The sequence below is a fragment of the Cucumis melo genome, chromosome 12 (genome assembly GCF_025177605.1).
Source record: "Cucumis melo cultivar AY chromosome 12, USDA_Cmelo_AY_1.0, whole genome shotgun sequence".
NCBI classification, from domain to species: Eukaryota; Viridiplantae; Streptophyta; class Magnoliopsida; order Cucurbitales; family Cucurbitaceae; genus Cucumis; species Cucumis melo.
The window spans coordinates 23,380,380-23,392,816 of NC_066868.1; the positions used below are offsets into that span (position 1 = coordinate 23,380,380).

Here is a 12,437-nt window from a genome sequence, read left to right on the forward strand (position 1 = left end):
TGATGGGAAGGTGAAGTATATTTGTCGAAGGTTAGGTGGAAAATTTAAGTGCTACCAATCCCATTCACTGCTGAATGAGTCAATTTCCTCTTTATTAATTTTCATTCCAAATCTTCCAATTAATTAACAAAAGCAATTTGAGTAATTGTATTTATTTGGCATATTAAATATCACCTAAATCAACAAAAACAGTCCTACTCAGTATTTAGTATATGAAAAAGACCTGAGAATTAAAAAAGTATATATATATATATATATATATATATATATATATATAATAAAACCAAAAGTTAATTCAATTTTAATTTCTCTCATTTATCCCAAAGAACATAAAAAAATAAAAGAAAATGGTCCCACGTCAAAAAAGAGAGTAGTGGGATCCACGTTTTACGGTCTCCGGTGGGGCCTTGAACAGAGAATTTATAATGTTTTTGTAGCAACACCCTATTTAGTATTTACACCATCCTATTAAATTTTCCTCCATACTTTTGACATCCTCCTCAATAAACAACAAAATGTTATTACTAACTTATGTTAAAACCAAGATTTGACTCTTTAACTTTTGGGTTGTATTAAATTTAATTAATGGTGAATTTATCTGATAATGTAAATATACCAAAAGTAGATTTTGTTTCGCAGTTATTAGTCCAGCTAAGAGGAGCTCGATATAAATATATCCAATCTAAGGCGGACACGTCATACAGGACAGGGGTGTCATTTTCGGAAAACAATTGTGGATTTTTGGTATTTTGAGTTCCGACATTGAACAAAAAAAGGAAAAGAATTATTATTATTATTATTATTATTGGGAGAGTTTTAATGTGAAATGAAAAATTTGTATTTATTTAATTCTGAAAAAGGGAATGGCTTCAGGAGTTGGCAATGTCCTACAAAGCTCAGAAAAGCTCCGTCTCTGCGGCAGTTAAGCAGCTCCAATCCTCTCCCCACCACCAACTCTCTCTCTCTAAAGCCTTCTCTCTTTCTCTCTCCATTTTCCCTTATCCCTTTCATTCTCAGCTTCAATTTCACCTTCCCCCATCCACACATTCATTTCCTCAAATGCAGACACCACCCTACTGAAATCGGAGGAAGATGCCGTTGGTCAGAGTTCAGGTGAAGAACGAGTTCGGTCTTGGGAAGTCTGACCTCTATGTCGACTCCAACAATGAAGATCCGAAAGCCGTCCTTGACGGTGTCGCCGTTGCTGGCCTCGTCGGGATCTTGAGGCAGTTGGGTGATCTTGCTGAGTATGTTTCTTGTTTTTCTGCTCTATTTGATGCCTTGGCGGTTTTGAATTAGGTCTTTTCGTATTTCTTATGTTTCTTACTGTATGATGGGTTATGCGCTCTAGGGGAACTTTTGGAGTTCAATAGACATATGCCGAAATACTGAACTACACTTGGAGGAAACTGAGTGATTTTCCACTCATTTATTGGGGGTGGCTTGTGGTTCTTAGGTTTTGAATGGGAACTTCATTTTTGTATCTTATTCAAGAGAAACAACTCCCGGAAGCAATATAACATATTACAATCAGATTTATTTGTTTGGGATTCTAATTTTGTATTATCGTTTCTTTTTTCCATGATTTATTCATCTCCATTCTCCATGAGTTTCTCAGAAGTTCAATTAGAATACGACATAGTCAGCGACTCAGTATATAGTCTTCTTATTTAGTTGGTTTTTTTTTTCTTTTTTTTTTTTAAAATTGTTGCACTGCATGTGGTGTGGAAGGATTTGGACTTATGACTTCTGAGGGGAGCTATAAATCTTTTAAATGTTGAGGTTAGCACATGGGGCTGGCGGTTTCTTCATAAATAAACTCTAAAAAAATCCTGATGTAGTGGTTATGAATTTATGGGCTCTAAGCTAGAAAAGTCATTATAATTAGTTAGATTTACCAACTTAGTAGTTAGAATTATTGGAACGTTTGGTCTTAAACTGGGTCTGCCAGTAAACCAAGGAACAAACGGTTTGTTTAATAAGCAGTGAAACACTATATGATCTATGTCCCATTTATTTATTCAAGCGAACAGCTTGTTTTGCAGTCTTCTTCCCGACCTGCTAAGGTTGTGAAACCAAATAGAATTTGGATTGTTGAGGGTTCCTTATTTATTTAAGCGAACTGCTTGTTTCTTGCTTCTATTTTGTCTGACTTCAACTTGTTGTGCCTGGAAAAGTGAAAGAGTGAATTTCTTAAATCAGGATGGTGCCGTGCTCTTAATTATATGATTGGGTACCCTGTTTCTGTAACTGTTGTTACATTTTCCTTCCTCCTTTTTAAAAGCTTAACAGGATCCGCGAATGAGCATTGGGCAATGTCTAATTTACTTGCACAATTTTACGTCAAAATGGTGTTGGACCATTACAATTACTTTAGGAAAAATAGGAGTAAGCCTGTTAGTTTTCTGACAGGTGATTGTTTGGTATGTATATATGGTCTTTGAAAAAATGCTTTCACTTGCTTGATCCTTGTGGTACAACATTTAAGCTGACTGGGATTGTATAATCGTATGTTGTAGGTTTGCGGGGGAGGTTTTTCATGGGTTGCAGGAAGAGGTTATGACAACAGCTTCAAGAAGTCACAAAGTGATGCTTCGTGTCAAGCAGATTGAAGCTGCTCTTCCCTCCCTTGAAAAGGCAATACTAGCTCAAACAAGTCACATTCATTTTGCTTACACAGCTGGTATGACTCAATTGCCACCCAAATTATTGATAACTTAGACTAAAACAACTTAATTAGTTTCCAACTTGTCATTTGTAAAAAGTCTTGACCTGGTTGGAGATACCCATGTCTTTTTATGTAGACAGTTGTTTGTTCTTTACCTTTGGATTGTGTGAACAGCACAAAGTGAAACTTTCGTTCAGTTATTAGATCAATTCAATTCTTTACTTGTTCTTAAAAGTGAAAAGAGGAAGTGTTCTGGATTCCCCCTACAACGCAGGCACAAAATGCCATTCATTGGCTCAAATACAGCTTCCAGCTATACAATCATAGATCTGACCTAACTTCTAACCTTTCTTGCCTGTACTATTCATATTATTATATGGTCTAGGCACGCACATACGTGAACATGAGTGTCTATGTTTAAAATTTCATTTTCCATGTTTCTGCAGAGAGAATGCTTGAAGGAGGTAGTTTTCTGATTCAATAACAGGGCAAGGGTTCCTATTTATTTAATTCAATGCTGGTTGTAAACGTAACTTCAAACAATAGTTAGCTTGGCTTTAGTTAATCATCTGTTTCATTTTGCTATACCACTTATATTATTGCATGCTGCTTTAGTCAAAACTATAGTTCTATCAGGATCGTGATATCACATTTGTTTAGTATGATAAATGAGAAGTTTGCTTTTTCTTGTTAAGCTTAAATCCATCACAGTTAGTGCCTTATGTAAGTCCTGTCATTATGTGGTTAACAATTTCAATTTTGTTCAAAGTAAAGGTCAACTGGAGTTGGGCAGATTTTCTTTAGAGTGACATAATTATAGTCTTCTATAAAATTTTGACAACATTTGCATATTTTATAATGTTAAGCAGTTGCTATGCAGGTTCTGAGTGGCATCCTCGTATTCGAACTGAACAAAATCACTTCATCTATCATGATTTGCCACGATTTATTATGGATGCCTATGAAGAATGTCGTGATCCACCGCAACTTCATTTGCTTGATAAGTATGACCTTGCTTGAAATTTGTTTAAGATGTATCTCCTTGCTGAAAATAAAAGGCAAGCTTTACAGTGCTGTTCTTTTCTCCATCCAGATTTGATACGGGAGGGCCTGGATCTTGCTTAAAACGTTATTCAGATCCAACATTCTTCAAAAGAATGTCAACCTCAGGAAAAATCAGCTTGGAGAAGGTTCGGAGTGACAAAAAGGTTCACAAGATTAAGGTGCGCATTGAAAGTCTAGGAGTTATGGGTGTTACATGCATCTTTTCAAATAGTGATTAGCTTTCAAGTTTCAACTGCCTAGTTATGTGAATATTGAATGGATTTAATAACCTAGAGTAAGCCGTGTGCATCGGCAACAATAAGAATATAGAGTCATTGTGTTAACTAATATTCTTTAAATCAAAACTTGGCCCTTTTCTTTTTAATACATCAGTTTTTCTGTAGTCATTCTGACCAATAAATTAACAATGCACAGAGAAAAAGATCATTGGTGCGCTATGGAAAAACGATACATGGTGCATCAGTTTCCGATGCTAATACCAGGTATTACTGACTAATGATTAGCTTTGGTTGTTTCTTCTTTAGTTGAATGGATCACCGACAACTTAATATGCAGTTTGCAGTTTACCTCCTTTTCCAATGAAGGAGCGTCCCTTTCTCAAACTGCTACGGCTGATCGGAGGATTAAATCAGATGCTGGGGACTCTTCAAATTCGTTTGATTCTGGAACAGGGTCAGGATATGCTGGAAGTGTTTTGAAATTAGATTCTTCCTTGCAAACTAAAGAACAGGAATTTAGGGAATCTTCAAGTTCAAGTTTGATGCAGTATAGTGATGCTGTCGATTCGGTTCTCGCAGATGAACAAAGTAGGATAATAGATGATAAATATCAGTGTGCACTAGAGGATCAAATAGATTCAAGTTTCTCTTCTCATGTTACGTGGGATGAAAAGGCAGAAATATTGAAGCCCAAGCAGGAAGTTAGAGAAAAGATAGCAGTAGTGGAGTCGAGAGGTCAAGAGGATGATAGAGAAATGGCAGAAACATTGCAGCTAAGAACTCACCTGTATGTCAGTGAAATGGCAGAATTTGTGCACCTAAGGTCCCAACAGGATGTTAGGGAAATGGAAGAAATAGTGCAGCCAAGGACAAAAGAGAATGTTAGAGAAATGGTAGAAATAGTGAAACCAAGGACTCAACAGGATGTTAGAGGAATGGCTGAAATTGCACAGTCAAGGAGTCAAAAGGATGTTAGAGAAATGGAAGAAATTGTGCAGTCACGAACTGAACAGACTGTTGGAGAAACGGCAGAATCTGTGCACCTACGGTCCCAACAGGGTGTTAGGGAAATGGAAGAAATAGTGCAGCCAAGGACAAAGCAGAATGTTAGAGATATGGCAGAAGTAGTGAAACCAAGGACTCGACAGGATGTTAGAGGAATGGCTGAAATTGTGCAGTCAAGGAGTCAAAAGGATGTTAGAGAAATGGAGGAAATTGTGCAGTCACGAACTGAACAGAATGTTGGAGAAACGGCAGAAGTAATGCAACCTAGGACTCAGCAGGATGTTAGAGAAACGGCTGAAGCTGTGCAGCTAAGAGAAGTGGAAGAAATCGAGCAGCCAAGGCCCCAACAGTATGTTAGAAAAATTACAGAAATTGTGCAGCCAAGGACTCAAAAGGATGTTGGAGAAATGGCAGAAATAGTGCAGCCAAGGGATGAACAGGTTTTTAGAGAGATGGCAGAAATTTTGCTGCCTAGGACTCAAGAAGATGTTAGAAACATGGCAGAAACTGCGCAGCCAAGGACTCAACAGGATGGTTCAGAAAAGCCCAAAATGGTGGAGCAGGGGAGTCAACAGGGTGGTAGAGATCAAGTGGAGATGGTGGAGTCCAGGAGTCAACAGCATGATAAAGTTAAAGATCAAGAATATAAAGTTCCTCTACCTGAATCTACCCAGGATCCTCATGAAACGGAAGGCTTTTACCTTATAAATGATGAACAAATGAACCCGTTAGAATCAATTTATGACGGGAATATGTTTGATGAAATTGAAAGTGAAACAGACAATTATATGGATGCACTCAACACAATTGAGTCAGAATCTGAAACTGACCTTGATTGCCAGACAAAACGAGAAGTAGAGCCATGCTCATCCAATATAAAGTGTGAAGTAGTAGATCCAACGCATGACCTCCTTGAATCTAGTTTAGGTCCTGATATTCTTAACCCTAGTAATGAGCCTCAAAAGTCCTTTGACAAAGGTATTGTTTCTAGTCTACCAAATTTAGTTTCTTCGGATAGTTTTTACCATGATCAAAGACTTGAAAGCACCATGAAGATTTCTAGTCCCGACTGTCCTCTAGTGACCGATTTGCATGGCAAGGAAAGTTCCACAATGGAATCTGATGTCTCTGATTCCTTCCCTATGGACTCCAATTCTAGTTTAGAGGATCAGTCAGGAATTAAATTATTGAACAAGGTGCATGAGTCGGAAAAAACTTCTTTCTCCAGCAATCTTTCAGATAAATTCTGGACTAATGGTGGCTTGCTAGGACTTCAGCCATCAAAACCTCCTTCTTGGGCTGTACCAAATGCTGCTTGTGAGGACTCAAGTAAAGTTGAGAAACGTGGCCCTTCTGATCATACATATGTAGTCAGTAGTAATGCGCAGGAAATTAAATTGAATAATTTGCCCAAGGATGTTATTAATAGTGAAAAAGAGAAATATGATACATCTGGTAGAGTATCAATATCTACTCCATCTCAGGAATGGTCAAGAGGTAATTCAAATGCCAAGAATGGAAGTTTTAGTGTTGATCGTTCAAGCGATGGATCTACTTACGCCCATATGAATGATGTGGTAAAAAGAAATGTGATAGCAGCTGGAATTGCATCTCCAGCTGTACCTAATGTCAATGGAATGCATACTCAAACCATTTTGGAGAAAGATGAAAACTCTAATCAAAATTCTGGATTTAGCCATCAATTGGTTGTTAATGGCTTTCATAGGAAACTGACGCTAATACACGACGAAAGGTTTGAGACTACAGATGGTCCAGGGAAGAGAAATGCCAACCAGGATACTGTTTTACAAACAATGTATGAAAGGACTTCCAAAGAGCACTTAGGCTGTGATTCTTCAATGGATTCATGTCCTCCCTCACCCCCTCTTGATCACATGAAAATCTCTTTCCATCCTGTTTGTGGTTTTGAAATTTCAAAAATGAAACTGAGATTTCCTGATGGCAGTGAAGGCCGGGGCAGCACGAAGGACATATTTCCATCCTTTCAGTTGGCTCCAGAGGAGTCTATTTCCGTGCATGAGATTGGCTCTGAGTCTGATGATGACACATTCTGTAGATCATCTCCATGTATTTCAGATGATTGTCTTAGTGATCACTCTAAGTCAAATTCTGATCTGTGGGAGTCAGATGACACTCCTGAAACCACATGCAATAACTTGTACGATTTATGCCACAGGTCACAGATGGAATCTTTATCTACATCATTTGAGCTTGGGGGAATAACGAAAAATGGAATAATAATAGACGATGAAAGTGGAAATTTGAACGGGAAGGGCATGGATGAATCTCTTTCAGGTTCATTACTTGATCTTCCATGTTTTGACATTGTGAACCCTGTAACAAGTGGAAGAATCGATTCCTTCGCTCTAGAAGGAGACTCGAGCTATTGTGCCTTCCAAACAGGACATAATGATGTTGATGCTACGAATCTTCTTAAGTCACAATGTTTAGATTGTCCTACTCCAGCTCCTCCACCTCTTCCTCCTGCTCAATGGTGCATTTCAAAAACATCCTTAGATGTGTCTGATGACCTGAAGGATTTATCTGCTCATCCAAAACAGGTGGAACCAATTGTCTTCGTGCAGCAAATAACACATGCACCCGATGCAACCAAGCCAAATGGCAAGGTAAATAGTAGTATGGAGATTTTTTTTTTTTAATTTTTGCAACAAACCAAACAACCAGAATGATTTAAGATTCGGGAAATCATAATTGTACATTTATTATTTGAATGTAGAAGCCAGAACAAGGGGTAGTGGATAGCCAGAAAGAACTAAACCACAGAAGAAATGACCAAGTGTTGGATGCTAGGGAAGATTTCCTGCAACAAATTAGAGCAAAAGTAAGCTACCTTTGTTGTGTTTTTTTTCTTTTTTTGGTTGACAATTAGTTTCCCGTTATTGATTTTGTTTGGCTGGATGTTGAATTGCCCTAATGGATAAAAACCTGGTGTATATAATGCATGGTCAGTTGTATTCCTTGTACAAGGCTGTGCAAAACTGCAAATCAAACCCCAAGCATTCAGCTTAATTTGTGAAGCCGGTTCCTCTTTGCTATTGCCTGACATTTGTTATTGGCGAGGAAAGGCCGTAACACGCCGACACTAGTTGCCATTTGTAAATTTGGAGATCATATGCATGAACTGATGTAGGCTATCAAGTATCATGTTTATGAAGCATTCTAGTGTTCTAACTATATTAACAAGACGTTTACATTTGCTGAATTTTGAAAGATGCATTGGAACATTCTTTTATCATCATTTTCGTTGCCAAGATTCTTCAGGAAATACACTTTAGTTAAACACTATATAACTTCAAAGCACATATCATGGTTTCTCTTGATCAAATCAGATCAAAATGATATGGTCATTGCTTCTAACTATTCTCGTTTATGTTATCCAGTCCTTCAACCTGCGACGCACAGTAACTGAGAAGCCTAGTACTCCAGCAGGACCTGCTGCCCACGTCAAAGTCACAGCAATTTTGGAGAAAGCCAACGCAATCCGCCAGGTTCTCATTTTCTCATTTTCCTACTCTGCACCATATCATTATACATAAAAAACTCGTTGTAACTATTAAAAAATTTCTCAGGCTGTTGGTAGTGATAATGGTGAAGATGATGACTCATGGAGCGATGCCTAATCTTAGATATGAAACCTATTTTTCCCTGAGAAGCAATTCTCACAAAGGTGCTAATAGTTGCAATTGTAATAAAACACATAGTATGGCTTTGTGAATAAGCTTATTTTACTTTTGTAAGTTGTAGTAGAGCTTATCTTGTATCTTATTGGCCTTAGGATCAGTGTATTCCATGTAAACAATGAGAATTCAAGTATTAGGTGTTGGGAAAGATATGTTTCAACATTCTTGCATCAAGCAATACAATGCATAAAAAAAAAAAGAGAAAAAAAAAAAGCTAAAAATGCTTGTAAATTCTATTCTATTTTTTTCCTTTTACTTCTGCCCATTGACCTGTCTTCTCAATTAGTACTTATTCTATTCAGATTAGATAGTTCTTTTATTTCCCCTAAAAGTAAACGTTGTTGATGTATACAGGAAAATAAACAAAGAAACAGTGTTGAAAAGTGTTAGCATTGGACAAAGTAAAGTACCTTGGTAATTTCCTTAATAATCTATTAAATTAAAGAACATAAAGTACCTTTGAAGTCTTTAAAGAAGCATTCAAACAAATATCATATAATATATATATACATAATTGGCCCAAGTCTCTCACTTTGTTCTGTAATATCACAGAAAATACAGAATTTGATTACGTGGATTGCCAAATTGATTGACCAAGAAAGAGCAACTTCTTGTGAGAGAAATTTTATTTTATTTTTTTGACTAAGGGTAGAGGTAGCCTTCCAAGGCCAGTCTGGCTTTTCGGCTTGCAACTTGGGAATGAGATACACTGTATCCCATTTATAGATATCATCCATTACTTCTTTTATTTTTCCTTAATTTTTGATATTCTAGTCCATGTGACAATAGATCTTGCAGAGGCTGTTCATTCAAATCACTTTTTCTTTTATCTATTAGGTGAATTTTCTATACAAGTGTATAAGTCAAATACTTATTTTCAAAAAAAATATCGTGTTCAAATTATATATAATAGGTTATTGGACCTTAAGAAGTTGAACTTTCAATTTGGTGTGTAAAGCTCTCAATTTAAAAGAAAAACAACAATTAGAGACTTAGGGCAATAGCATTACATATACCATACTGTCATGATTGTAATCTTTCTCAGAATGATGCATGTATTACAATAATTGTTGAGGTGTACGTCTACGACATAATATTCAAATCCAAGATAGGGAGAAAGACATCCGAAAGTTGTACAAATGATTCTTGAATGATAACAGTATCATCCTCCTTTGAAGTAACATCAGGGATGTTTTTTTTGTTTATTTGGTGAACTTGTAGACTTAGTAAAACAATTTGTGTTGAAGTCACACGCATGTAATCAAATAACTTCAAATAGTTAATGTTTGTGACATCGAAAAACGAGAAATCAAGATTGATCACGTAGATTTACATAAAATCAATGAACAAAAGAAAGAGAACAAATTTATTAATAAAGAGAATAATAAAATAACATATATTAAAAGGTACTGAGAGGAGTTTATATTCATGTGAAAGGTTACATTGACTAAAGAAGGTCAATGTTTATGTTTTGTAAATTGTTAAATCTTATATTTACAACAAATCTGAATCTGTTTTTCATTTATTACACAACATGTCAAATGATGAATAATTAAAAAAGTTTTTTTAAAAAGGGGAACTGGTTTTTTACCAATAAAGAGGCCAGCTATTATTCACATGGAAGTTACACCAATAGCTGATTGGTCCTACAAAATTAGGAAAGATGCTTTGTGTGTAAAACGCAATTAATTAGCTAAGCCTATAACTACTCTAAACCAAAAAAAAGTTTATATATAGGTTTTAAAGTTTATTATAAAATTTGTTGCACAATAAAAAGGCAAAGCATCTTAGTTACTCTCTACCAACATGGCTTTCTTTGGCTAATGCCAATCATCATCATCTTCTTCTTCTTCTTTCTACAATTCTTGTTTGAAAATAATAATAATAATAATAATAATAATAATAATTAAGGGATTTTATATTTAGAGTATGATGGGGAAACTTCCCAACTTGCTGCACTGATTGGAATGAACAGTGAATTAAAAGGATATTAAAGAAAAGGGAAAAAGAAAGACTTAGTTTGTTGCTTCATTTTTTTCTTTATTTTGTTTAAAATAAGCAAGTTGGGGTCATTGAAAAACCTAAGCACCCACCAACATGGGATCATTCTTATTATTCAATTTCCCTATTGAATTTCCATTTTAATATTTCTTATATATAAATAATCCTTCTTAGGTTTTGATGGGGGCACTCCATCTTTTTTTCTTTTCTTTCTTTTTTTTTTTTTATCAGAAGGTGAGATTAAGATTTTAGCTTTAGATGGGTGTTTTTGTAAGTAATACTAACTAAAATTATGTTGGTCTTTTGTATTTTGGAATTCATTTTATACTTTGTTAGTTTCAAGTTAATTTTCTTTTTTAAAAAATTAATAGAAACTATATAAATTTATTTTAAAAGAATTAATGATCATTCCTTCTAAGATAGATGAAAAGTAGATAATTAAAATTAGGACATTCGAAATACGGTAATGATATTTTAACTTTATGAATAATACAAATTTTTTTAGCTTTTTTTTTTTTTGTTTCAAGCATTATAAAAAAATTTTTAAAAAAAAAACCTATTTTGAGCCCAAAGTTTAAATCTTTTTTCTTATGGGTAGTATATGTTGAAATCTTGGCAACATAATTTTGATATACCATATACCAAATCAAAGATGTTTCTTTAATGGATTATTATATATGAAATGATTAAATGTTAGAAATTAAAAATTGAAATAAATAAATATAAAAATAAAAAAAAGAAGAAAGAGTCTTGGAAAGCATCTCAAAGAAAAAGTGCATCCCTTTCCAAGGAAAAGGAAAAGGAAAATGAAAATGCTCTTTTGTCTACATTATATAAGTGGGAAAAAGGTTGTTTGAGAAAAGAGGGTTGCTTTCATATTAAGTATATATATATATATATATATATATATATATATATAAGGGCTTACTTTATTAAAGCAAATCCCTCATTATTATTATTATTATTTCAATTATATATTCTTTTAATTCCTTTGCAATTCCCATATATACAATCAAAAGCTACATTGGACCATAACCCTAATTCTCTCTTTGCTTTTTAATGAATAACCCAACTTTTTAAATAGATATAAGAGAGGGAAAAAAAAAACATGAAAGTTAGTCATGACCAAATGCATGCATTGAAACCAAGGCAAAAGGTAGAACTTTTGATGCAAAAAGGAAAGGCAATACCCAATTTTAGTTTATATATTATTGAATCAAAAACTCTTTTAGGATAACTTTGGAATCTATAAATATATCATTATTAATATACCATATTATTGAAATTTTAGATTATGACCCACAATTAAAGTCTCTAATTTCCCCCTTTTTAAAAGTAAATGAATTTTGTAACTAAAATCATTAAGTGATATATATAGTTTGTTTTATTTTTTATTTTTATCCAAAACAACTATTTCTTTTATAAAATTGAAAAAATGATAAACTTTTACTCTATCATTTTTGATATTTTTTTCGTGCATGTAAAAAGTTATTCTTTTGTAGGTTCTCCAATTTTTTATTTTGATCATACAGACAGACAATCAGAACTTTTTATGAAATATTCTTTTGTTTTTTAGTTTTAGATTTAGATCGGACAAATAATAAAAAATGCGTAAAACGAAGTTTAGCTTAACTAATACTATAAATCTCTTAAAAGTTTGTTGTATGATCTTGAAAATGAAGCATAAAATTTACCCGAGGCACAATCGTATCAACGTAACTTTCTATACATATATAAACACTAATTTAATTTAACATG

At 34.5% G+C, this 12,437-nt stretch overlaps 2 protein-coding genes across 4 annotated transcripts in view; both read left to right on the forward strand.

Moving 5' to 3' along the window:
- LOC103486903 (trihelix transcription factor ENAP2-like) overlaps positions 1–12,437 on the forward strand; it is a 99,038-nt gene that overhangs the window by 56,399 nt on the left and 30,202 nt on the right. The window lies entirely within an intron of this gene.
- LOC103486876 (protein SCAR3) lies at positions 847–8,919 on the forward strand. 3 transcript variants are annotated; one of them, XM_051080560.1, is made up of 9 exons: positions 847–1,247; positions 2,520–2,683; positions 3,549–3,672; positions 3,762–3,891; positions 4,148–4,215; positions 4,289–7,604; positions 7,715–7,819; positions 8,379–8,486; positions 8,568–8,919. In XM_051080560.1, exons 1-9 carry the CDS (start codon positions 1,093–1,095, stop codon positions 8,616–8,618), a joined length of 4,221 nt encoding a protein of 1,406 aa, XP_050936517.1. In that variant the 5' UTR covers positions 847–1,092; the 3' UTR covers positions 8,619–8,919. The 3 variants fall into 3 exon arrangements, with proteins under 3 accessions (XP_050936517.1, XP_050936518.1, XP_050936519.1); XM_051080561.1 differs by lacking the exon at positions 847–1,247 and adding an exon at positions 2,230–2,423; XM_051080562.1 differs by lacking the exon at positions 847–1,247 and having other exon boundaries at positions 2,534–2,683; positions 3,538–3,672.

What these genes read in the sequence shown, in the direction of transcription:
- LOC103486876 (XM_051080560.1), top strand. Translation starts at nt 1,093, where the DNA reads ATGCCGTTGGTCAGAGTTCAGGTGAAGAACGAGTTCGGTCTTGGGAAG. An exon ending in CAACCAAGCCAAATGGCAAG is followed by an intron (nt 7,605 to 7,714) that starts GTAAATAGTAGT and finishes ATTTGAATGTAG; the next exon opens with AAGCCAGAACAAGGGGTAGT. An exon ending in AAGCCAACGCAATCCGCCAG is followed by an intron (nt 8,487 to 8,567) that starts GTTCTCATTTTC and finishes AAAATTTCTCAG; the next exon opens with GCTGTTGGTAGTGATAATGG.